Source organism: Pipistrellus kuhlii, unplaced genomic scaffold (assembly GCF_014108245.1).
Source record: "Pipistrellus kuhlii isolate mPipKuh1 unplaced genomic scaffold, mPipKuh1.p scaffold_m20_p_3, whole genome shotgun sequence".
NCBI classification, from domain to species: Eukaryota; Metazoa; Chordata; class Mammalia; order Chiroptera; family Vespertilionidae; genus Pipistrellus; species Pipistrellus kuhlii.
The window spans coordinates 65,262,417-65,289,676 of NW_023425529.1; the positions used below are offsets into that span (position 1 = coordinate 65,262,417).

Consider the following 27,260-nt stretch of genomic DNA (forward strand, 5'->3'; position numbering starts at 1 on the left):
TCGGTATGACAGTCTCTGAAAGAGGGAGACTGAAAAGGCAGAGGGAACAATGAGGCCAAATGTAAAGATGTTAAGAGTATGGTGAGAAGTGAACACAACTCTGTGTTCTTTGATGAACAGTTTCACAAGTGCAAGGGAAGCAAAGCAGAAGCCAAGTTTCAAAAGATTGAACTATGAAGGCTTGATATGAAGATATAGGCAACAAGGATTTTCTTGTATTACATTAGAAAACACATATGAGCCATAAAACCAAATTGGTTTGGGCCATGTTGTTGATCTCTCTAAATTTTGTATTTTTTTTTCATGTCTATACTAGAAATTATATTTCTTAAAATGGAAGAGAAACCAATGAGGTAGCTTCAAGTCCCTTGTTTTATTGCTATCTCTCCTGCTAATTTATGTTCAACTTAGAGAGTTACAGGATACCCACAGTGGTGAACCTTTAGATAGTTCTTACACAATAGGCTGAGACATTCACAAAAATTTTTCTTTACTTTAAATACTTTTATTTTTAAATTTTAAGTTATTTTTCTTATTTCACTGAGACACTTTGGTTTTTATTTAAATCATCCTCTGCTTTTATTGCTACTTGAGGCCATTTGGCCAGTTGACTCAGTGTCCAGGATACTTAGAATACAGAAAGCAATACTATATGCAAGTAATACCAAATCTCAGATCAAATGTGAAGAAACAAGTGCTCTGTGAACCTGAAAGCTTCCTAGACATGAGGATTTATTCCTGTCTAGCCAGGAAGTTGTAAGGACCTGCATGTTTTCCCAAGTTAACTTGGGAAATATGTCATCATCTTAAGAAACCCATTGGTGATTAAGACACCCTCTGCATGGCAGCAGAGCACCTGGATCTATTGCAGCAGGGCTTAATTGACCCTTCTCCGCTGATTCCAACACCCCATGCTGTTCCTGTTTCCTGGGAAGCTTGGGAAACTACACATGGAACAACTGTGTTCACAGAGCCATCCCGGTCACCTGAGAAATGATTCTCCACACATCAGTCCACCCATGACCATCCCAGGCTGTGTGAGCTTGTCTCAGGTCTCACCATGTCCTTCAGAACACCAGTTTCAGACCCCAGGGGTAATTTGGAAATCAATTTAACTCAAAGTACACATTTTTTTGTTTGGTTTATAACATATTCACTGCTCTTCAAAACTCAGTTTAAATTACATGTTCTGGTGTGGTTTTGATTAAATATATATTTTTTTAATTTTAAGATCATTAAGAACTATAATTAAAGAATGCCCAGAAGCTGTCATTAATAATTACTCAGTTTGTTTTTGAAGAATTTAACCCCAATTTTTGTGTAAGTCTTTCTCCAGAAAAACTGTTTTACTTCCTTAAAACACTCTAGGATGAAAGAGCAACAATAAATTATTAGAAACCATTTGTTTTAATCAGGTACTTTTGAAACTAACAGTTAGGTTAAAACAGCAGATTAGAAGAGTTTATTAAAGAAAATAATGTCTCATTTCATACTTTTATTTTCATTTTAACTTTGGAGGAAGATATCTTTCTATTATATAAGTAAAACTAGCTTTCCTGAAGATTTCATAGTCACTTACAAAGGTTAAATATTTTAAAAGGTAAACTACTACTATTACAGTAATGTGAATAGTACCACACAGGCTTAATTTTAAAATCAATGATGACATTTTGTTACAGAGGTTGCATCACATTATTTCATAGTGTGTTCATAATCAAATGTCATGCTATATATGTTGCATTATCATAATTCTCTAATTTATTCTTTGTACATGTGTATACATGTTCCAATTGCATTTCATTAACTCATAGTTTTCTTGTAAGTTTGTGCCTTCTTTCCATGTTCAAAGAATCTCTTTAATTCAATTTTTCTGTTTCTCCTCATACAGTCTGGCAGCCAGATATGCAACTCAGTCTAATCACAGTGGAATTGCAACCAGTCAAAAAAAGCCTACTAGGTCAGTTAATATCTCTAATGTATTGCTTAATAGTGATAATAAATGCCCCATGATACTTTGTCCTATCATTCTAATTGTTTTTAAAAAATTACATACTTCGGGATGAAAAGTTTAGAGGACCAAGTTCTTCTAAGAGGCTATTCTTATGCAGTCTCTTGAATGAGCATGATGGTATTAGATCATTAAAATGGGATGTGGCTGCTTCTAATTTAGGTTTGTCATACATAGTGCTATAACTGGGCTGAAGTCTAGCTCTCAGGCTTAGAGAAAGTCAAAGAAGAAATTGCTTGGAGGAACCCACTCAGGTCACGGAATCTGGAAGTTATGAACGAACATTACAGTTGCTTTCTGAGATGGGCGTGCATTAATTATTGCCCATTTTGAAGCAGAATGAAGAAACACTGGCAGACTTACTGTATTTTCCGGCATATAAAACGACCCCCTAATTTTACGGTTAAAACATAGGTTTAGGCCTATATTCGCTGTATAAGACTACCCCCCACTTCCGAAGCAACACCAGTTCTTTTTTTAATAGACCGCCTTTCTGACTCTGGCCAATCTGAGCAGGCTTTTTACTAGAACACAGTGTAGGTTCGGGTACAGAACATGTATAATTTGCATGCATAGAAAGCCTGCTCGGATTGGCCAGAGTCAGAGAGGCGGTCTATTAAAAAAAGAACTGGTGTTGCCTCGGAAGTGGGGGGTAGTCTTATACAGCGAATATAGGCCTAAACCTATGTTTTAACCGTAAAATTAGGGGGTCGTCTTATACATCGGAAAATACGGTATGTGGGGAAGTTAGCACCAGGTCAGCCTGGCCTGTTCTTTTATCTGTCATAGATTTAATGTTGGCTTCTTTATGATGTATGTATTTTAAAGACAGTCTGTTATAATAAATGACATTTCATCATGCGCTGTTTGGAAAATACGAAAATATTGGTATACGAAAATGTGTTGAAAGTGTTTGGTTCCCTTTTCATTGTGAAGTTGCTGAAGGCATGATGGTAGCGTGGAACAGCTGAGCGAAGCCACAGCAGATGTGTCTTGTTCCCTGATTATTATGCGATTATATATACCTCTCATTCACTGGGGAAGTATCTAGGGGTGGTTTACTGGTCACTGCTGTGATAATGAATCATGGTGTGCAGTGTTTGACCACAAGGACGGCTTATGATACCTTAATTTGAGGTATGTGCTTTTCCCCTCACCTCGGTTTTCTAAGTTATGTTCATTTACATAATAATTACAATTATTCTGGAGAGAAAAATTAAAGGGGTATTCAATGAACATTAGCAGAGATGTTATAAATCAAGCAGTGAGCTGTCACGTACATAAGCATTTTATTTTTTTCGAAGACTGATGCACATAAAATATATTTTAAGGACTTTGATTTAATAGAACATCTCGATTTCTTCCTTTTTTAAGCTTTATTCTCATTTCTCTTTTTATTACTTTGATGAATGATCTGGAGTTCTGGCTGCCTGTCAAATGAGGATAATGAGAAGAGCAAATGGATTTTTTAATTTGTTTGACTGAGAACTAAACATCACTTGGCTTCATGGGTCCCAGTAAAGATTAAAACACATTTTAATTGCTTTCTAGAAACAGATGAACTTTTATTGCAAGCAGGGCAAGTTTGGTGGCAAAGTTTGTTTATACATGTGAGTTTGGAAAGAACTTTAAAATCTATGACTGGGTCTACAGGAATAGTTTTTAAATTTATTATGATTGGGACATTTGGCCAAATTAATTATCGAGTCCTTTGTGCAGAGGGCAATCACTGGCTCTCAGTGTCTGTGGTTATTGTGCTTTTACTTACAATGTCCGTTATTCAATTTGAGCAAAAATGTAATTGCTGGAATCATTTGGAAAAAATTCTAATCTTGTGTATGACACAACCTCTCATTAGCAGAATGGCTGATGAGATCTTTATTAGCCACATATTTAAACTCCAAAATACAATCAACATTTTGAAACTATTAACTATTCCAAGAAATCAAGACTTCTGTTTTTAAGCTGAGATTTGTGTTTTCCTTATGTTCATTCCATTTTGCAATATCCGTTACTGTTTTAAAAAGTAGTATTTAAATTATTTAAGCATTCACTTTCCTAATCATCTATAGGAACAATCTATTAAGAAATATTGTAAGTTGATTTAAAATGTGAGTATTATCACACTGGTTGTGAAATTGTGATATATTTGGCCCCAATATGACATATATAAACATTCTTTTATTTTAAACATTTTATAAAAGATACCAGTAAAAAATTCAGTGATGTTTTATAAGTTCTGGGTTATTTTTGTGGGTTTTCTTTTCTTTAAAAGGGCAATTATTACAGCAGTACACAGCGGCATTCACATGGTGGCAGCAAACACTACCAAGTGGCTGGCATCCTTTACTGTCCTATATTTAAATATATCTCAGAATTCCAGTATTAGTTCTTAATTCCTAGTTTTTAATTTATCTGGATTGATTTTACTATATGTACAAGATATATCAGTAGTATAAAATAAAATATAGTAATTGTACATTTTAAGCACAATTCATGAAAAAAAAAACACCTGAAACTTGAAATTTTAACATGGAAATCATTTAAACAGTAAAATAAATGATCCAAACTAGTATTGATAGTCCAAATACAGTAACTGAAGGTTATAACTTCCTGCCAAACTTCCCCTAATTTTAAGACATTCTGCACATCTTTCATAATGGCCTGTCCTTCATAGACAAAGGATAGCTGAAGCTAATGTCAGTGTTGATGTATTTTAAATTGTCTTTCTGCGAACAGAGATTTTCTTCTGCTGAGACCTGGGTCTTTCTTATATTGCCTCTATACTCAGTTGGCTACACTTGTGAGGGGCTTACCTTTGGCAACAGAATAAAAGTTTTTAATGACAATGAAACTGGACAGAAATGAATGGACTGGTGACCTTGCTCTTCATTCCTGGTTTTAGAATAGCTAGCTAACTTAAGTATTCAATAAGTAAATAGTTATTCTTTGCAGGTAGTTCAGTAACTTTATTCTTCTTGTCATTGAAGTACAAGTTTATTTAGGATACAGCTACTGGAGATAAAAACAAATATCTATACAGTGATAAGAACAGCCCAAACAGCTGCAGATAGCTGATTAATGCCCTGAGAACATAAGGTGTTATTATTTCCCTCACTTTTCATGTAATTGTTACAGTACTTTTAAATCAAAATTTTATTCATCAGGGTATGGTAAGTATGGTTTCTTTCAGTTAAAGGTGACTTGGTTTCTAATTACTCTATATTATTAATATACTTGAAGCTATATTTATTGAAAAGTGTAACAAGATTTTTTTTTTCTCTGAAGATTCTCAAACCTTAGCTATTTATTTGTCACTTAAAGCATCGTTTTCTGCTGCGTAGATTTTAGAACCTCATATGTTGTGATTCTCCTATGAACTCTTCCCTGCTCAGAACCGCCCACTCCACAGCTTTTCAGAACGTACAATAATGACGTAATTTTTCTTGTACTATTTCAGGCTTCCAGGTCCCTCTAGGGTGCCTGCTGTGGGCAGCAGCAGCAGCAGCAGCAAGACCCAGGGCGCCTCTAACTTAAATAGGAGAAGTCAGAGCTTTAACAGCATTGACAAAAACAAGCCTCCGACATATGCAAATGGCAATGAAAAAGGTAAGTGTCAGCCTGTTACCGCATGGTGACATCCGTTGAACATATGTGTATCATCAATTACATACTAAGTGCAATATTTGAGCAGTGTCACCGCTTTTGAAATGGAAACGTTACCAGTGAAGTTTCCTGTGTTTTCTAACTGCCCCTCCTGAATTCCAGCTTTCTTCAGGGCTTTTCTTATCTGAAGATCATTTTAAAGATACAAACTCATTTACATTTCAGTGGTTTGTTGTATACAGAATAGGATGTCTTTCTCAAATAATTTCTCTCAGAGGCCTATAAATAGCATTTTGTTTTGTCTTCTCATGTTTTATGAATATTTATTCTAAAGTCATACATTTATATTACATTATTTGTATCCTTAGCTTTAGTTAACATAAATAAGTACCATAGTATTTTGGGCAATTAAGGTTGGAGTGTAAACATTTGAGGGATAATTATGATGGGTATTTAATCTTTGAAACTTGTAAAGAAACGAATTATTCGTTTGTTTTATTTCCTTGGAAGAATGCATAATAGAACTATCAAAACTCAAAGTTATCAGCAAGAAAGAACACAGCGGAAGTCTGTGCTAAAGTCAGGTTATACATTGACTGTATGAAGCACAGTTTTCTACAATGTACAAAATGTGCATTTCAAGAGGTACTGGCTCGATGCATCTCACCATGGAGCATGGGTACAAGCAAGCGAGTATGTACCGTATTTTTTGGACCATAAGACGCTCTGGACCATAAGACGCACCAGTTTTTAGAGAAGGGAAATGAAGAAAAAAAGATTCTGAAACAAATAGGGTCCTAAAATATTTTATGTGCATTAAAACCCAACATCACAGTCATAAACACATGTAATCAACCCTGTAAAGTAAACAGCAGCATTTAGAACCATTTTAGAGCCGGGCAAGCACACAGAGACCACACAGAGCCGGGCAAGTAAAAAAACTTTTTTTTTTTTTAAAGTATATGTGTAGGCTATATTTGGACCATAAGACGCAGGGACTTTTTCCCCCCACTTCTGGGGGGAAAAAAGTGCGTCTTATGGTCCGAAAAATATGGTAGTTTACACCTAAATCATAAGAAAAAAAATCAAGATCCTATGCTATTGTAAGCAATATGACTGTGTGAGGGACTGCAGTGGTCTGAAAGTTTGCTGACCACTGGGATAGGGGCTTAATTACAAGGAACAACAATAGCCTGTAATTATTGGAATTGAGAGTCTAGGTCTGTGGTAGGCAAACTCATTAGTCAACAGAGTGGCAGACCACGGCTCTGGAGCTGCGTGCGGCTCATAAGCCGCCATTTGCCGACCACTGACCTAGGGCAAAGAAATGTGTTTTGGTTCTGATATAGCTCTAGTTTTTTAACCTAATGGAAAAATAAGAAAATAATAGGTTTTTGAAAGTTAGGGGTTTGTCTTTAAGATATAGAATAAACCATTGATTGAAGAACCTAAGGTGTATTACCTAAGACTTCTATTTTCTCTGGGGAGAAAAAGGAGAACAATTTCTTATCAGAAAAACATTTCTCTCGTTTTGAGATTTTCCTAGAAAGTGTCATACAAGGTCTGTATGTAATGTGAAATTTTTTAAAATATATATATATATTTTATTGATTTTGTACAGAGAGAAAGGGAGAGAGATAGAAACACTGATGAGAGTCATCGACCAGCTGCCTCTTGCACACTCCCGACTGGGGATATGCCCACAACCAAGGTACATGCCCTTGACCGGAATCGAACCTGGGTCCCTTCAGTTCCCAAGCCGACGCTCGATCCATTGAGCCAAACCGGTTTCGGCTAATTCTAAGGGAAACTAAACATATATGGAGTTTCCTAAACAGGCTGCTTAAGTATCAGTTTAGCTATGTGATATACACTGAGTGGCTAGGTTATTATGATCTCTGAATGCATAATAATCTGGCCACTCAGTATATATATATATATTAGAGGCTGGTGAATGAATTCCTGCATGGGTAGGGTCCAGCCAGCCTGGCCAGGGAAAGGGGACATGGGGGCGGTTGGCTGGCCTGCCTGTTGGCCAAACTTCTGGTCAAGGGGACAATTTGCATATTAGCTTTTTATTATATAGGATATATACTGAGTGGCCAGATTATTACGCATTCAGCGATCATAATAATCTGGCCACTCAGTGTATAATATTTAACTTCAGTTATATAATGTTTTTCAAGCAATTACTAATAACATTGACAAAGAGACCTAGAAATGCTTTAGATGACCTAACGCTTTGATATCATAATGTATCTGAATTTTCCTGTTGTGGGAAATAATTTTCCTGTTATGTTTAAATGTAAAAATACAAAAGTAGGCAAGCGGTCATATATTTTCATAGTCTCTCAGTCTCTCAGGGATATTTAGGAAGTAATGCTAAGTTAAAAAACAGCAATATTTACAATAACCACAAGGTGGAGACAGATGCCACACATTATGAGGTTCTTAACCAGGAAAAGCAGATATCCTTAGGTCCAAAACTAGGGCAAAAGACAAAAGTTTGCATGGTGAGTTATATCTATCTGGAATTTATTTTATATGCTACGTGGCATTTTCTGTAAATAAGCAGTTACAAATTTATGTCAATATATCCAATATCAATGTTTCTAAATTAATATTTGTGTCATATTTCATATTTCAAAAACATAAATTATGAGAGCAATCAAAATAATAATAAAAATTTCATATTAAACTATTTATAATTTGTTCTTTATACTATTTCAGTGGTATATCTTTTTTGGTATGAATATTTTATTTAACCTTTTTGACATGAAGATTTGTAGTGGTGGCATAATGTATATAACAATGTAAGATCCCATCTGCTTACATGTTGGTCTCTGTTAAAGCTAGTTTGCATACATATTCTGGCCATAACCAAATGAGATTAAAATTAAGTAAGAATTTTCAAAAGTTACAGTATTATAATGACCGAATTCAGACAGTATTAGCTTTCATATTCTAATTTTAATTGCTATTCCTTTAAGTTCTTAGAAGTTATAACCCTTAAAATTAATAGAATAGAATATTTTTAAAGGATTAACCAAGTTAATCTCTAATGTGCTTCTTAAATGCTTTTAAATATAAATATACTTCCTTCTTTTTAAAAAAATATATTTTATTGATTTTTTACAGAGAAGAAAGGAGAGGAATAGAGAGTTAGAAACATCGATAAGAGAGAGACATCGATCAGCTGCCTCCTGCACACCCCCTACTGGTGATGTGCCCGCAACCACGATACATGCCCTTGACTGGAATCGAACCTGGGACCTTTCAGTCCACAGGCTGACGCTCTATTCATTAAGCCAAACCAGTCTCGGCTTCTTCCTTCTTTTACAAGTCTTAGTTGATGAGTGCTATGAATCTATGAAGAATCTCTTTAATTTATAATAGACTAGAGGCTTGGGGCACGGAATTCATGTACTTTGCGGGGGGTGGGCCCCTCAGCCTTGCCTGTGCTCTCTCACAGTCCAGGAGCCCTCGAGGTATGTCTGACTGATGGCTTAGGCCTGCTCCCTCCAAGAGTGGACCTACGCCATCATTCAGACATCCTTAACGCTGCCCTGTTGGTCAGACTGTGTCATAGTGACCAGTTGGCCCAATGTTCAGTCGATTTGCATATTAGCCTTTTATTATATAGGATAGTAAAGGTTTATTCACAATTAAAACAATTTCATTTCCCTGTTTTAAAAATACTGTTGAAAGTACAGTAGCTTTTCACATATATGGGATTGTAAAATAGCTTATTTGCAAATTGTGTGACATCTAATGAAAAGAAATTACAGAGAATTATAAACTGCACTTTAAGAGATACATCTCACATTATTTTAATAATAATGTTCATTTCAGCATTTCACTGAATGAATTAAATATCAGTGAACATGGCTATAGATTATCGCTAGAAGAGAAGGTTGAAATAGAAATGCTGTAATAGAAGGCAATATCATTCCACCATTCTGTTGAAATGGGGAATTTTTCTTTCTCAAAACAAGTCGTGAAATGAAGATAGCATTGTTTCTAGAAAAATAATTTCTTTTTGAGAGTCCAAATTTATTCTCTTAGTCACCTGCCATTTAGAAACTAACAATGAATAAGTAGTATGGCCTGACACCAGCATTTATCACTTTGCCCATGTACCTGACAAGAATACTCTAGACAGATATATGCTTTAAAGAAACATCAAATATCTGTTCACTGGGAATCAGGGATCCTAAGAAAATGATGCCCTGATTCATTTGGACATACACTTTATGTTCCTGAAGTAAATTATCATAAGAAATTATTCTTGTTTGATAAAATCTGGATACATATGAAAAAGACTACACAGTTTGGAATTATTTGGAATGTTAATATTCCTAGCTTTATCGGGAATTCATTTTCTAAATGATGATCTATAAACACTTATTATTTGATATTTTGTAAACATACAGTTGTTTTTCCACGTTGCTAAGTGACATGCCCCAGCACTGGAGGGCATGCTGCCATCTTTTCCTTGTTTCTCCCATGTGATGTGTACATTGTACCTGTGCATCGACTGAAGATGACCCATCCCATCTTCGCCTGGGTCTTAATGGGTGGAAGTGTTTACTTTCATTTACACAACATATATATAATAGGCTCCATACTAAGAATTTAGCAACATTTGCAATTGAACTTTTGAAAACTACAAGGTTGAATGTGAATGTTGTATTAGCCATGGGATTTTGACTCCTATAAATATAGATCGTAAGTATTATTTTCTAGTTCTTAAGTATTTTCTCCATTTTTCTTTTAGGAGAATGCAAATCCTTTGACATCCCTCCAACACCCCCACTTCCCACCTCCCGAGATTAACTAATTTAGGAAGTACTTTTTTTTAATTTAAATTTTATTTTTAATTGATTTTTAGTGAGAGAGGGAGAGAGATAAACACTGTTGTGAGAGCGATTCACTGATTGGCTGCCTCCTGCACAACCCTTTCTAGGAATCAAGCCTGCAACCCAGGCATGTGCCCTGACTGGAAACTGAACTGGCATTTCAAAACAGGATGACACTCAACCAACAGGCCAGGGCTAAATTTTATTTTTAAATTACAGTTTACATTCCATATTATTTTGTTTTAGTTTCGGGTGTACAGCATAGTAGTTAGACATTCATATATTTTATAAAGTGTTTTCCCTAATATTTCTAGTACTTATCTGTTACCATATACAACTATTACAACATATTGCCTATTCCCTATTCTGTACTTTACATCCCAATGACGATTTTGTAACTACCAATTTGTAGTTTTTAATCCCTTCACATTTTTTACCCATTTCTCCAACCATTTTCTCTGTACCTGTGAATCTCTTTCTGCTTTGTTTGTTCATTTATTTTGTTCTTTAGCAAAATCTATGATATTTGTCTTTCTCTGATTGATGACTTATTTCACTCAGAGCAGTACCCTCTAGGTTCATCCACACTGTTGTAAATGGTAAGTTCCATTCTTTTCTATGGCTGAGTAATTTCCTTTGTATGTATGTGCCGCAGTTTTGTTATCCACTCATTTATTGATGGGCCCTCGAGTTTCTTCCATAACTTGACTATTATAAATAATGCTGCAATAAAAATAGGGGTGCATATATTTTTTGGAATTAATGCTTTGGGTTTCTTTAGATATATACCCAGAAGTGTAATCGCTGGGTCATAAGGCAGTTCAATTTTTTATTTTTTGTGGATACTCCTTAGTGTTTTCCCAAATACACCAGTCTTCATTCCCACATACAATGCATGAGCCTTCCTTTGTCTCCTCATCCTCGCCAACACTTGTTGTTTGTTGACTTGTGGGTTGTTGCTGTTTTTAATTACTCTGTAATGACTGTGAGATCAATGAACTGTTTTATTTCCTTTTCAAGGCAATGCAGATATATTTTATTTATATTTCTTCACTGATGGTTTAATTATGTATTTCACCATGACTTGAAAAATAATGTTTACATGATAATTTCAACTTAATCTTTGGGATTTTCATGAGGCAACATAATTAGGTACATATATCAGGTGCTATGGTTAAATAGACATGGGGGCATATGTTGTTTGCTCAGGTATAAATGCTCATATTGAAGTATATACATGTTATACATGCCTATACAGAAATTGCATGCTTTTTTAAAAACTGGCTGGTGAATGGAAGCTTCCCTCAATTTTACAATACTCCACCAAGTGGCACTCTAACTTTGGGAGTGCTACAAAATAAGCATGTGCCGAATGCTCAGGGTCTCTAGGATCTAGTATATTTTTGCTGAGTCATAAAATTGGTGATGGAGGCATTACACAAGCAATCATTTATGGGAGAGAGTTTGGTGAGGTGAACAAGGGGCCAGCAGGTTACAGTATGTATATATATTTGGATTTGAATGCTACTTATTTTATTTATTTATTTTTTTTACGTTTTAAAATATTCAAAAGTATTTTGGTGTGTATTATGAAATGAGAGTCTAAATTTATTATTTGCCAAACTAATTGCTATGGCCACCATTGATTAATCATTTTCTCCCTTTCACAGTGTTCTGTGATGTTTAAATTGTCCTAAGTTTAGCAGGAGACATATATATCACTGAGTACAATGCTCCTACACAGTGAATCCTTTCAAAAGAATCCTGCTGTTGTCATCCATATTGTTACTTTTTGTTAGCATTTCCGTTAAAAGCTGGTTTGCTTCCATTTGAGTAATACACTATTCAGTGAGGAAGAGGAAATAATGTTGGGTATGTTCCCTGCATCCATTCTGAGGCTAATAACACTGTTAGCACATCTAGCTAGGCTCTAGAGCAAACTGAAGTTCCACAGAGAAATCTCCTAGATGAGGAGAAAAGGAGGGAAAATGGGAGATATCTGTAATACTATCAACCAAAAAAATACATATATATTATATGTGAATTTCCCATATGCCTGTTGTGGTCCCCATATTTACCTCTATGTATTAATTTTAAAACTAGATTGGCATTTTCCCCAGGTCATCAATGTTATTGTTTGCAAGATGAGATCATTAAAAATGAATTCTGGGATTTTTAGAATTTAGAAATGTAATGTTTTAGAATTTAGATGTTTTCTAAGAGTGAATTAAAGTATATTCTTGCCCGGCTGGCATGGCTCAGTGATTAATTGTAGATATATGAACAAGAGGTCACCAGTTCGATTCCTTGTGAGAGCACATATCTGGGTTTCAGACTTTATCCCCAGGAGGGGGTATGCAGGAGGCAAATGTTCAATGTTTCTCTCTCATCAATGTTTCTTTCCATTCCCCCTCTCCCTCTGCACCTCTCTCAAGTAAATAAAAACTTATAAAAATAAAATCTATTATTATATTAATTCTGGAGGATAGCACAAACAGGATGCCCAAGGATATCCTGTATATAGGTGTGGGCAAGCAAAACAGAGTTTATTCTTATAATATTATTTATTAATCATTATATTGTTCATTTGTATTACAATTGTAACCTACTTTGGCCACCCACATATATTTCATCTTTTTATGATGTTCTCCTCATTTATACACTGATCAATGAGGAAGAAAACTACACTTCATAAGTTACCCAGTTAACTTCACTGTTGTGCCCAATATGTGGCCTTCTGGAGAGCTGTCCCAGAATTTCTGAATATCCAACAAACATGGAAAGAAGAGAGAGTCAAAAGCCTCCAAATTTTAGAGTCAGATGAGTTCCAATTTTCTTTTTCTTTTTTTCCCTAAATTTTTCTATCAGTATGAATTAGAACAAGCTGGTTTGTCTTTCTAAGCTTCAGTTTTCTTATTTCTAACAGGAGAAATCATAAGTATAATGCAGATTATTATGGCTTTCAATGAGAAACCATGGATGATGACCTTTAAATCTGATACCATGTGTGAGAGTACTTGGGAAAAAGCAGGCAGTGGATGAATTACATTATTTGTCTGTAGTGGAGTTGGTGATGGGAGATATGGAAATGAGAGAAGAAGGGGAAGGAAAGGAGAGGAAAAGAATGGAAGAAATTTTTTCCTTGAAGGTCAGAGGCAAGAAACAGGGCTGTAGGCACAATACAAGATAAAATCAATTGCAGGAATGCCTTTACATAGTACATTAGGCATCTGCTCTTTTCCCCATAGCCAGATAACAACTCATTCACAGTCAAAAGCTTGAGTTATTAACATTCAGAAATATCTCAGTTTGACCAGCGACTCAATATTGAATATATAGATGGCACAGAGCCTAGAATTTGTGGCCACACTCACTCTGTAGAAGATATGGACACTGTTGTTTCAGCGGGGGTTGTTGTGCAACCTTCATTGGGAGGAGTCCGGAGAGACTCATTATCCATGCCCTCCTCATGCACAGTAGCTTATGGTTTGCCCTCTTAATGAAACTCGAAGCTTCTCGTTGCTGCTGTATAGAAAGACAGGCTGGGGACAGATTTCAGTGGAGCTTAGAGAAGTGTCTTGTACATGTGTACTCATCTGAGAACACATTTAGAGCTGTTGCTGTGACTGTGATGGTGGATGTTCTAATTTGTAGTCCCTCCAGTCTCAGTTTTCAGTGCAGTGATATTGAAATTCCTCTTTTGTACTTGAGCACTGATCGCAGTCTATCTAGCTAATGTCAGCATATTTCTAAAGCACCTTGACTATTTTTTTCCCCCTCTCCTCTCACTGCCACCAAAGTTCTCAGATATGCCAGGGCTGAAGTCCCCCTGACTTCTTAATCCAGTTGCATAAACATGCATGACACATGTTAAATATGTGGCTAACATGATGAAATAAAGGACATTAGGGAAATCTGAGGGGCTGCTTTTGGTTCTCTGTGATCCCTCACTATAAATTGGCAAACAGCCAGGTGAATGTGGAACTAGCAAAGGTTTAGAATATTCAAAGAGTGAAGAAAATTAATACAACACAGCTATGGAACATTTAGCATATATGCTTACCAAGCTTATATCCTCCTGTTGAATCAATCCCTTTAGTATTATGTAGTGATCTTTATTATCTCTTGTGATGGCCTTCATTTTTGAAGTCTATTTTGTCATATATGAATATTGCTATACCAGCTTTTTTATATTTTCATTTGCATGGAAAAAAAATTTTCCATTCCTTTACTCACATCCTGTGTGATTTCTTTGTTCTGGAGTGGGTTTCTTATAGATAACATATATTTGGTTTGTGTTTTCATATCCATTTAGCTATCCTATGTCTTTTTAAAAAATATATTTTATTGATTTTTTACAGAGAGGAGGAGAGAGGGGTAGAGAGTTATAAACATTGATGAGAGAAACATTGACCAGCTGCCTCCTGCACACCCCCTACTGGGGATGTACCCACAACCAAGGTACATGCCCTTGACCAGAATTGAATCTGGGACCTTTCAGTCTGCAGGTCCACACTCTATCCACTGAGCCAAACTGGTTTTGGCTATCCTATGTTTTTTGATTCGAGCATTTAGTCCATTTACAGTTAAGGTTGTTATTGATAGACTAGTGGCCCAGTGCATGAATTCATGCACCAGTGGGGTCCCTTCCTCTGGCCTGCAGGATCAGGCTGAAACTGGCTCCCTGACATCCCCCAAGGGGTCCCGTATTGTGAGAGGGCACAGTCCAGGCCAAGGGACCCCACTTGTGCATGATTGGGGCTGGGGAGAGATGTGGGAGGTTGGCCAGTTGGAGAGAGACCACAGGAGAACTCGAAGGCATGTCCAGCCAGTCTCATTCAATCCCGATCGGCTGGACCCCAGCAGCAAGCTAACCTACCAGTTGGAGAATTTGCCCCCTGGTGGACAGTGCCCATCATAGCAACTGGTTGATCAGTCAACTGTCTTCCCCATGGTGGTCAATGCATGTCATAGTGAATGGTTGAGCAGCCTTAGCATATCATCAGCATATTGTGCTTTGGTTAAACAATCAACTGGACACTTAGCATATTAGGCTTTCATTATATAGGATATATATATATATATATATATATATATATATATATATATATATTAGTAGATTATTTGATGCATATAAGATTATTTGACCCTTTTAAAGGATTTTTAAACAAATAAAAATAAACAATATTAACAAAAAACTAAATCATGATTCATAAGGATATATAACAGATAATGAAAAGGTAGGCTACCTATAGGTTTAAGCAATTTCTCAATATTCACTATATGACATATTTTTATAAGGCTAAATGGAATATCAGTTTACTGTTATGAGCTACATCCATAATTTAAAAACAACAACAACAAAATGCAGAATTACTTAGGGGGAGGGATAGTGATCTATTCATCTTTAGATATTTCTGCCTAGCAAAGTTCATTTGGGTCAGAATAGTTTTAGAAGGCAAAATAAAGCAAAACAACCACATCACAAAAGTGCCTGATGCCACAGGGCATGTCTGCCTTCAGTTCACAGAAGAAATACTTCTATGCATCTGCAGTTAGGATTACTCAGTATCGGTGGCCAAATCTAATCAGCCTTTTCTGTGCTTCTTCTCTTGATGCCCAGATCCCTCCAAAGGACCTCAGCCACCTTCAGGTATCAATGGGAACATGCAGCCCCCCACCACTGCTGGGCAGCCCCCTGCCTCCGCCATCCCTTCTCCGAGTGCCAAGCCCTGGCGCAGCAAGTCCATGAATGTCAAGCACAGTGCCACCTCTACCATGCTGACAGTAAAGCAGCCGAGCCCAGCCACCTCTCCCACACCATCTACGGACAGACTGAAGCCCCCTGGCTCTGAAGGGGTCAAAACAGCTCCCTCGGGACAAAAATCTATGCTTGAAAAATTCAAGCTGGTCAATGCCAGGACTGCGTTACGCCCCCCGCAGGCTCCCAGTTCAGGACCCAGTGATGGTGGGAAGGATGACGATGTCTTTTCTGAATCTGGTGAGATGGAAGGTTTCAACAGTGGTCTGAATAGTGGTGGCTCCACCAATAGCAGCCCCAAAGCGTCCCCTAAATTAGCCCCTCCAAAAGCTGGCAGCAAAAATCTCAGCAATAAGAAGTCTTTGCTACAGCCAAAGGAAAAGGAGGACAAGAACAGGGACAAAAATAAAGTTTGCACCGAAAAAACAGTCAAAGAGGAGAAGGATCAGGTGACAGAGACGGCCCCGAAAAAGACTTCAAAAATTGCAAGTTTGATCCCAAAGGGCAGCAAGGCGACTGCCACCAAGAAGGAAAGCCTAATCCCATCCTCCAGTGGGATTCCCAAACCGGGCTCTAAGGTGCCGACAGCCAAACAGACCATTTCACCAGGCAGCACAGCCAACAAGGAGTCTGAAAAATTCAGGACTACCAAGGGAAGCCCTTCCCAGTCCTTACCCAAGCCCGTAATCTCCGAGAAAGCAAGCACATCCAATTGCCCTGCTCCGCTGGAAGGAAGGGAGGCCAGCCACGCTTCTCCCTCTGGTTCCTGTGTTGGGTCAGGGGCACCGGGCAGTGGGCAGACCACGGGAAATGGTGCTGTCCAGCTCCCTCAGCAGCAGCAGCACAGCCACCCGAACATGGCCACGGTGGCTCCATTCATTTACAGGTAAGCTGGCCTGCATGCAGCCACAGCTGGGAGCATTTGCAGGTCTGTGCTCTCGGTGTAATAAGAAAGGTTCCTGGAGTCATGTCTTACATAGTCGTTCTGGAACAGCGTTTCATTCTGAGGCTAGAGACCCAGAATTTAATTTTTAAAGAAAAAACCTTCACTATGATTTAGTGTTCCCTTGCCTTCCCCCCTCCTACAGAACTTGAGGTCTTCAACCAATTTGTTGTCAGAAGCAAACTAGAGGCCAGGTACATGACTTTCTCTATTGCTATTACTGCTATTACCACAGCTTATTTTTATTATTAGTCTTGTAAAACATTTCTAAGTTTCGTGGAGTTTACAGATATTTTTGTTTTCACTGTAAGAGAGTATAGTATACCTTAAAGGGGCAGGCTCTGGAATCAAACAAAGGTAGATTGAGTGCCCAGCCTTTGCAACTGAGCAGCTGTATGACTTTGGACAGTTACTTAAATCTGTCTCTTTCTTCAGCTGCCAAGTAGGAACAATAGCATCTACCTCATAGGGTTGGGGAGAATAACAAGGGAAAATGCATATAACATGTTTCCTATATATCCTCGCACATTGTAAATGTTCAGTATATGTTCTCTATAAAGCATTGTTTTCCCAACATAGAATTTATATTAATTTCCCACACCTAGGCATGACTTTCTAGGCAAAGAATAATGGCTTATATTCAGGGTATTTCCCCAAAAATATATACATACTTTAGCAGCTGATAGCTCAATTTTGAAAATGAAATATATTTTAATAAACACTGCCTCTATAATGATGCAAAGTGTATAAATACATTTTTGGAGATACCTTATATTTAATATACTTATACTTTATTTTAAAATTTGTTTTGCATTCTATTTATTTTATTGTGTATGTATTAAATTTATATCATATGTTATATTTTAAAATACGTGTTCTACTATCCAGTTATAAAAATAGCACATTTGCCTATTGCTCCGAGGTTTGTTTTAATCTATTAGAAATATGTCAGTCACTGATGTGTTTCTATTTTTATTGCCTGTCCATTCAGAGGTTCAGAGCGGAAAGAGCCTTGGGAGGAATGATGTCAGCCCTTTTATCTGGCAGGCAGTTCAGTAGCAGGAAAGAAATTATCTGAACAGGAAGTAGCATCTGTTACAATTTAGACAGGGTCATGGTTATAAAGTTTATAGTTTATTAAATTTATTAAATGTATGGGTTTTTAAGTAAAGCAAATAATTACAGGCAGACCTCATTTCTCAAACATCTCCCATCTGGAGCCATTCTGTTTTTCACTAAGTTGTTCACAGAAAAAACATTTCGGTTGGTTGTTGAACCAAAAGTCTCTCAGGCAACAAACAAAGGAGAAATACTTTAGTTGATGTGAAATGGACAATTAGCACAATTTTAGAACATAAAGAGGCCATCCAGAGTGCTAATATTGCTGAGGGTGTGAAAAAAGTGATGATCCCAGGCAATTGAAGAGGTAGAAATCTGTTGTTGATTTGGAAAAAGGAAAAGCAGTTAGCCAGTGCCTGCATTTTGGAGGCAGTGATATATGAACAAGCTAAGATGCTGCATACTAACTTCCTGAATGAAACCATTGGAACAAGTGCTGAAAGTGATTCCCTTAAAGCCAGTAGGGGGTTGCTCAAATAATTCAGGAAAATAAGTATCTATTTATAGGTTAAACAGTACATTAGACATGTACTGTATATAAGCAAGTTTAAAACAGAATTATATGGGAGTCTGAAACAGATTAATTCAATTTACCTTATTTCTAATGGAAAAAAAAATGATTCTGTTTTCAAACAAATTGCTTCTCAAGCATGCTTCCAGAACTAATTAAGTTGGAGAACCAAGGTTCCACTGTATAATGATTTATTTCCCCTTAAAAATAAAATATGTCATTTGGATTACATAGCCCCTGATATCCTTTCAACTCTGCTCCAACACCATTAAAATATTATACTTTCCTGCAAATTCCCTGACAGACTTTGGAATTGAAAATAATTTGATGAATAATAATAATTTACTGTTTTATAATGTTACTAGAAGCTCAGTGCACAGATTTACCCTCTTGCAATCTGGAAGTCCTCCGAGGATGCTGGACTGCAGGTTTCAGCCTGATCCCTGCACGCCAGGCTGAGGGACCCCACTGGTGCATGAATCTGTGCACCGAGCCTCTAATATGCATATAAGATCTTTGGTTAATCTCTTCCCACCCTCCCCTCTCCCCTTTCCTCCCTTCCCTTTGATATTTATCAGTCTGTCCCATGTTTCCATGCTTGTTCATTGAGCATCTGCCCTTTAGTGGTCAGGACACATCACAGCTATGGGTTGAATGGTTGAACAGTCTTTTGGTTGCTTAGGCTTTTATATATAGACTAGAGGCCTGGTGCAAGAAATTTGTGCAAGGATGTGTGTGTCCCTCATCCCATCCTGCACCCTCTCTTATCTGGGAGCCCTCAGGGGATCAGGCCTAAACCGGCAGCCGGACATCCCTCTTACAATCCGGGACTGCTGGCTCCTAACCACTTATGTTTCTGCCTGCCTGATTGCCCCTTAATGCTTCTTCCTGCCAGCCTGATCACCCCCTAGCTGCTCCCCTGCCAGCCTGATTGGTGCCTAACTACTCCCCTGCCAGCTGCCCTCTCCTGCCAGATCACCCCCAACTGCCCTCTCCTGCCAGCCTGGTTGCCCTCACTGCCCTCCCCTGCCAGCCTGATCACACACAACTGCCCTCCCCTGCTGGCCATCTTATGATGATGTGGTGGTGGCCATCTTGTGATGATATGAGGGCCTGAGGCTTTTATTAGTGTAGATTCTCACTGAGTGCTTACTTAATGTAAGTCTCTGTTATACAATTTTTGTGCATTTTATGAGCATTTGCATATTTAGACTTTATCAGAAACCATGAGAACAAATGATATTCCCACTTTCTAGAGGCGAAGAAACAGATTTCAAGTCAAATTAGTGATAATCTCTTAAAGTCATAGGATACTAGGAGTTTACCTTTGAACCCAAATCTGCTTTGAGTCTACAGCATGCACTCCTTTGCTTATCAGGTCTTTCTGCATTATAAAAATAAGAGGTATTATTATGGGGAAAATTCTGGCTGGGAAAATGTAAATGGTAGATTTTTAAAATTATATGTAATACCTTAATCAATAAACACAAAGGAAAACAAACAAAATTCAGTTATAATGGGAAATACATAACACCCATAAGTAGTATATATGTTTTTAAGCATATATAAGGATATATATAGATTTTATTATTGACAGTATTATATATGTCCCCTATTTCCCCCACTTTTCCCTTCTCCACCCAGCGCCCACCCCTCCCAGGCATATATTTTTAAAAATAAATAACCTTTATAAAATGAAAAGTTTCATGGCTAATGCAGATTTTTCCCCCTTTTCTCAGCCAACTTCTAGGTCACACTAGGTCATTAATTTTTCTTTCTGGGACTCTAATATACTCCTTATAATATATTCTTGCAAATTGAATGTTCAGAATCCTAAAAATATAATGCTGGGTTCTTTTTAGTCCTACTTTCTCTGCAATGCAAGGATATTCTATATTAAGTTTTTATAACTCATTTATCACTAAAATGTGGTAAAAGTAGTTTTGAATTTGGTATATCTTTATCCATTTACTGAGTAGATATAACTAAGGTCAAAGGTGAGCATTTTCATTGAATTAAAAGTTACTTTCTTAAAATTCTCACCTTTGATTCTTTCTTAAAAATGTATCTCATCAGCATTTCTTTGTCTTTCCACCTCCCTTTCCTGGTCCAAGATTGTCACTACCAATGTTCACCTAGTTTCCAACTTCCCCTTATAGATCTTTCTAATATCATTCTTCATACTTAAAGGTATTACTTGTAGATTTTATTTTCGATAGAGACCATCTATTGGATGTCTACACCTCATAAAATATGAAACTTGAATGTGTTACAAAGACCTACAAAGCGCTGCATTATCTGGCCCTCTCAGTAGTATGTGTCTCTCTGTGTGTGAATATGTGTATGAAGCATGATGAGGAAAGTACTATGTCTTCAATCTGTAAGATGAATTATTACTGGGAGAGGTCAAGGGAGTAGAAGCCACACTGAATGGCTAGATAAAGGAGAAAGGTACTGACATTGGAAGTTTCTTTCTTAAAAGAGTTGAAGTAAAGGTCCCAATTATAAGAAGTAAATAAAGAGGAAGAAGAACATAGTTAAAATGGAAGAAAAAAAGCCTACTTTTAACTATTCTTCCTATTTCTTGGTGTCTACCCTTTATATTGTATTTTTCAACTTTGTTTTTCTTGCCTGCAGTTCAAAAATTATCCGACATCCTTCAGACCTTCCACAAAATACCTACCTTATTTTCACGAGTCATTTTTCTTCCATTGCTTTTTGTTCATTACTTTAGAGCTACATTATTTGTGCTTGCAAAGATATGTGAAGTAACATAGTGAATTAGTTAAATTAAGAAAAAAAGAGACCAGTACATTTTCCCTCAGTCTTTTTAGCAGCTCCTAACAAAATTCCAAAATAGCCATGAAGATTGATAACTCAACTATTTTTAGCTCTACATTCTTTGTCTTTATTTTCTGACCATTTGTAGTAAATGCCAAGAAAACAATGCACTGGGCATAAAGCAAATGCCTAATGTCAAAAGGAGCAGAATCAGGGGTGTGGGCAATTTGTAAAAGAAAAGAGAAACCCAATTCTTAGGTAAGGCAAGGCAATGTTATGCAGAGAAGAAAATCATCTTGCTTTTAAAATGTACTAATTCAACATAAGCAGAGACCCTTTATACAGACTTGATTTGTAAATTTAGATCAAGAAAGTCTGAATTTATATTTGTGTGTTTTTTTAAATACACTGAGTGACCAGATTATTTATGATCTCTGAACGCATAATAATCTGGCCACTCTGTGTGTGTGTGTGTGTGTGTGTGTGTGTGTATAAGAGGCCTGATGCATGAATTTGTGCAAGGTGGGGTCTGGCCAGCCTGGTCAGGGGGAGGGGACATGGGTGGTTGCCTGGCCTGACTGCTGGTTGAGCTCCTGGTCAAGGGGACAGTTTGCATATTAGCCTTTTATTATATAGGATATATAATTAGTAGCCAGATTATTATGCGTTCAGAGATCATAATAATCTGGCCATTCAGTGTATATGATGTTTCTGATATAACAGCTTCATGGGTTCTCAGAAGAGGTTTTTGTTGTAACAAGTTTTTGTGAAATTTCAGATCTGCCTGAAAGTGACAATGAGAAATTAACAATTATACTTTCTTCTAAAAGACAAAGAATAAAAAATATTAGATTTAAAAATACCTATGGGGCTTTAAATTTGGCTTATTTATAGAACCAATAGATTGAGTAGGAGGATCTGTAGAGCATATAACCATGCAGAGAAAGCTTTTATAAACCCTGCAGCTTCTCTTGCAGATTATGTTGCAATTGTGGTTTTATGGGAGCTGGCATAATTGGTCATCAGCACAAAAAGCTTATTGAAGGCTTGCCTTAGGAGCTTAAATTTGCTAGGTTGGATATATATCTGTGCATCAGACAGCAGTTTAAACTCCTTCGCACAGCAATATTTTTTAGGATGGACAACAGAGATGTGTCTAGGAGAGGGCCTGTTGTGTAGCACTGCTGGGAGTTGGCAGTCTCTCAGCAGGGAACTTCATTAAGGAAGCTTCTGCAGTTGGCTTTCGAGGTTCACCTCCAGATTGCCTAATCATTCCATTGCTGTTTCTTCTTTCTGCATTTTGCTTTTTCTTGGGGGAAAAAATTTTAACTTATAGGAATTTTGCAAGAATAGTACAAAGAACTCCCATTTACACTTAACTCCTTGCAACCAGTTGCCATGTCTTTGTAATATCCCTCATTCTGGAATGGTTCTTCAGTAGTTTCTTGACTTTCATGACATTGATATGCTGAGGGCAGGCATTTGCTACAATGTTTCTTAGTTTGGGTTTATCTGATAGTTCCTCATGATTAGACCCATCTCTACTAATAAAAGAGTAATATGCTAATTAGACTGGGAAACCTTCCAGACATCCTTTCAGACAAAGCCATGGTGGTGGGGCTGAGGCAGAGGGGTTAGGGGTGATCAGGCTGTCAGGAGAGGCAATTGGGGCAACCATGATGGCAAGGGGAGGCATTTGGGGGTAAGCAGGTGGCGGTGGTGGGGGGTGAGCAATAGGAGGTGAGCAGGTTGGCGGGGGCGGGGGAGCAGTTGGGTACAAGCAGGCTGCGTGTGTGGGGGGGGAGGGATTGGGGCAATCGGGCCAGCAGGGGGAGTGGTTAGGGGGCAATCAGACCCACAGGCAAAGTGGTTAGGGGCCATCAGGCAAGCAGGCAAGTGAGAGGTTAGGAGCCAGCAGTCCCAGATTGCAAGAGGCATGTCCCACTGCCGGTTTAGGCTGGATACCATAGGGTTAGGGATCTGGCCTAACCGGCAGTTGGACATTGCCAGAGGAGTCCAGGATTGGCGAGGGTGCAGGCTGTGCTGAGGGACACCCTCCCTCCCGTGAACAAATCATGTGCACCGGGCTCCTATTTGATTTGTCAGGACTGTCACAGAAATAACTCAGTGTTTTTTCTGTTAGGTTTCATACAGTATTGATACTTTCCATTTTGGTAATATCAAATTGATCACTTGATTAAGAGAATGTCTGACATGGTTTTCTATTTTAGAGTTATTTTGCCCCATTTTTATTTACTAAGTATTTTGAGACTGCATGTAAAAATTCTATAACTTAATCTACTTTTACCTTTAAATTTTAGCATCCACTGAGGTTTCTTGCCTGAATTAATAATTTACTCCAGTGGTTGACAAATGATTTTTAATAAGATTATTTCTTTCATATTTAGGCCCTGGCATCTACTTTAAGAAAGAGATTTCTCTTTTCATCTCTCTCTCTTTAAATTTTGTGAACTAATGGATTACTATGTTGGGGCAAAAGGGTAGGGAAAAAATAGGTTTACAGTTGTTCATATTGTAAATAATACAATAATTAATCACTAATAACACAAGAATAAACTCTGTGTTTCATGCACTCACAATTGTAACCTCCATTTGCCCCATTCTCTATTTAATGGAACATAGTTTACTGATAATACTATTTGTTTTGGTGCTTAAATTTTCTCGATTTGGCCACTGAAAGCCCCTACAAGCTGACTTCTTTTCTATTATTTTTTGAGAACGCCCCCCCCTTTTTTTGGGGGGGGCTGCAGGTGTTCTTAGTTGATCTTATATCCTCACTTTTGTGGCTTCAGCTTTTATCTAAGAAACCCTGATTTGTTTTTGTGCAGAAAACAAGATCTCGCTGTTCCTCACTTTTTCTAAATGGATAAATAATATGTTGACACACACACACACACACACACACACACTTCTTTAAATCATTATTAGAGTCACAGTGCACAAATGTGTGCACCAGTGGGGTTCCTCAGCCTGGCCTGCAGAATTGGGCCGAAACCACTTCTCAGATTGCGAGAGGGGTCCCAGATTGCGAGAGGGCACCAGCCAGGCTAAAGGACTCCTCTGGTGCACAATTGGGGCTAGGAAGGGATGCGGAAAGTTGGCCAGCCAAGGAGGGACCACGGAAGGATTCCAGGGCATGTCCAACCCATCTCATTCAGTCCCCATCAGCTGGACCCCAGTAGCAAGCCAATCTACCTGTTGGAGCATCTGTCCCCTGGTGATCATGCACGTCATAGTGACTGGTCTACTAGTCGACTGTCAGCCCCCTTGTGGTCAGTGCACATCATAGCCAGTGGTTGAGTGGACTTAGCATATAGTTACACTTTGATTGGTTGACCAGATGACCAGACACTTAGCATATTAGGCTTTTATTATATAGAATTTATCTCATTATCTATTACTATCTATAATAATAAAATAATAATATGATGATTACTCTGGACAGCCGAATGATTTTCTGGACGACCTTTCAGACAAAGCCAGGGCTGTGAGGGCCGAGGCAGCTGCCATGGCTGTGAGGGCTGAGCCCCTTGCATGAATTTTGTGCATTGGGCTTCTAGTATATAAATATTATATCTGGCATGGGCCCTCACTGTCATCTATCTGCCATCCACCAGGAAGGAGAGAAGAAAGCATGCTTGTTGATGGTTCTAGAAAGATATTTGCTTTTCATTTCATTTTGTTAGGTTTGTGAAGCAGGAGCTATATAATCCCATTCATTAATACTGTTGACTCAAACTAGTTCTATTGTACCAACATTTATGAATATAATCATATCAAGATGAATCCAAAGGGAGATTTAAAAAAATATATAAATCAATATATGAATCCATATATATAAAATTTGAAGATTGATCATATCTGGGATTCATTGCTGAGTTCCTTTAAATGGCACAATAATTAATAGCTTCTTTCTCTTACCAGTAAAACTTGTTATAAAGATTAAAATTTAGTATAGACTAGCAGATATTGTTACATTCAAATATTGTTTATTATTAACTTCATGACTGAGCTAACTCTCAGCTAAGGGAGCCTGGAATGTAATAAAATACTCAGTGTTCAGAGGCATTTGGATGGTGTTCAACTGTAGGGTAGTGGTTAACAGAATAGTATTTATACGTTTAAGTATAGCTTATGTATCTACCAGCTTCTTATGTAGGGCAAAACATTAAACTTCTAGAAGCCTTAATTTATCCATGGCATACATATTGCAAGTATGTTAATACCTTCTGGCTATTGTAACAACAATGCTATATCCTGATTGGCTTAAACAACAAACATTTATCTCTCACTTTCTGGAGACTGGGGAAGTCCAAGATAAAGTGCTGGCAAGTTTGGTGTCTGGTGAAGGCCTTGCTTCCTGGCTCACCATGACGTCCTTCTCACCTGGCAGAAGGACAGGGCAGCTCTCTGATTGCGTGTTTTATAAGGGAACTAATTTCATTCCTCAGGGCTCCACTCGCATGACCTAAGCACATCCCAAAGGCTGCACCTTCAAATACCATTACATTGAGGATTAGGTCTCAGCATATGATTTTTTTTTTGCGGGGGGAGGGGTCATTTAATCATAGCAGCAGGATGGTTGTGAAGTTTGAGTGACATGCCATAAGTAAAACACTAGGCATAGTACTTGGCACTTAGTAAATACACATAAACAGGGAACAGCTTTTGTGTTAATCATTGGTGAACTCTAGACTTTTAACCACTACAACTCAGCAATAGACACTAGTGCAAAGGGCCTGGCTTACTAGAACTCTAAATTAAATGGAATTGTTGCAATGCTGCATCTTATGGTTTCAATAGGTACTCATAACATGCTGACCATCTTGTAAATGTGCAATAAGGTAGTGTGTGCATGCCTGTGTCTGCTGGATATGTTGAAGGACCATCATGGTGCTCATTTTTTTCTCTCTAGCAAATATGAGGGAATTACAATGTCAGCTTCTGTGAGAACAGTGAATGATTCCACTGCAATATGTCAAAATGCACCTTATAATTAGAGAATACTGTTGATTCTGAAGTCTTTATAAATTGTTTCATTAATCCCCACACCTTTTATCTTACTGGAATGAAGCATCTCCCCAAACAGAGGACCTGCTGTGAGTGTTCAAATACCAACGGAACCTCTTTGAGCATCTGTATAAATTTTACATCCCAGTTAGCAATGAGTGTCCCTCTAAATATGGGAGTTAATATCTGATTCCAAATAATGAGGTAGAAATCCTGGTGAAATGGCTGGCTTGTGACATATGTAGAGCTGAGATCAGGGCCCATTTAGATGTGTATATAAATCAAAGATGACTCCTAAGTCCTTTTTGTAATTATCTACCTTTTCCATGTTCTTTGTCACTAATGTTGGTAACTCTTAGAAGGAATACCATGGAAAATATGCTCAAGAACTTAAAAACAAGGTAAGTCAGATTGTATCTTGTGACTTAAACCAATATCACATTTAAGGGTGAATCAGTCAGAACTATGCACTGCCACTTTAAAAATAAAATAAAACAATGGCTTCTAAGACATGACTGAGCTGTCAGAAGCATGAATCTTTTTTTATAAAGGAGCTTCTCAGGGAGGGGATGTGTGGCTCAGCCAATGGAATTGCATCCTAGGTCTCATATACAGAGGAAGATAGCCATAGTCAGCTCCTG

At 37.7% G+C, this 27,260-nt stretch overlaps 1 protein-coding gene across 6 annotated transcripts in view; it reads left to right on the top strand.

Moving 5' to 3' along the window:
• The window catches only part of NAV3 (neuron navigator 3), a 558,961-nt gene that overhangs the window by 365,335 nt on the left and 166,366 nt on the right, over positions 1 to 27,260 (top strand). For 5 of the 6 annotated variants that reach the window (XM_045588279.1, XM_045588277.1, XM_036456217.2 and 2 more), the window contains exons 6-8: positions 1,889 to 1,957; positions 5,469 to 5,617; positions 16,097 to 17,120. In XM_045588279.1, the coding sequence (XP_045444235.1) occupies positions 1,889 to 1,957; positions 5,469 to 5,617; positions 16,097 to 17,120 (1,242 nt within the window). The remainder of the gene's footprint in view (positions 1 to 1,888; positions 1,958 to 5,468; positions 5,618 to 16,096; positions 17,121 to 27,260) is intronic. The other variant, XM_045588278.1, reaches the window with a different exon arrangement.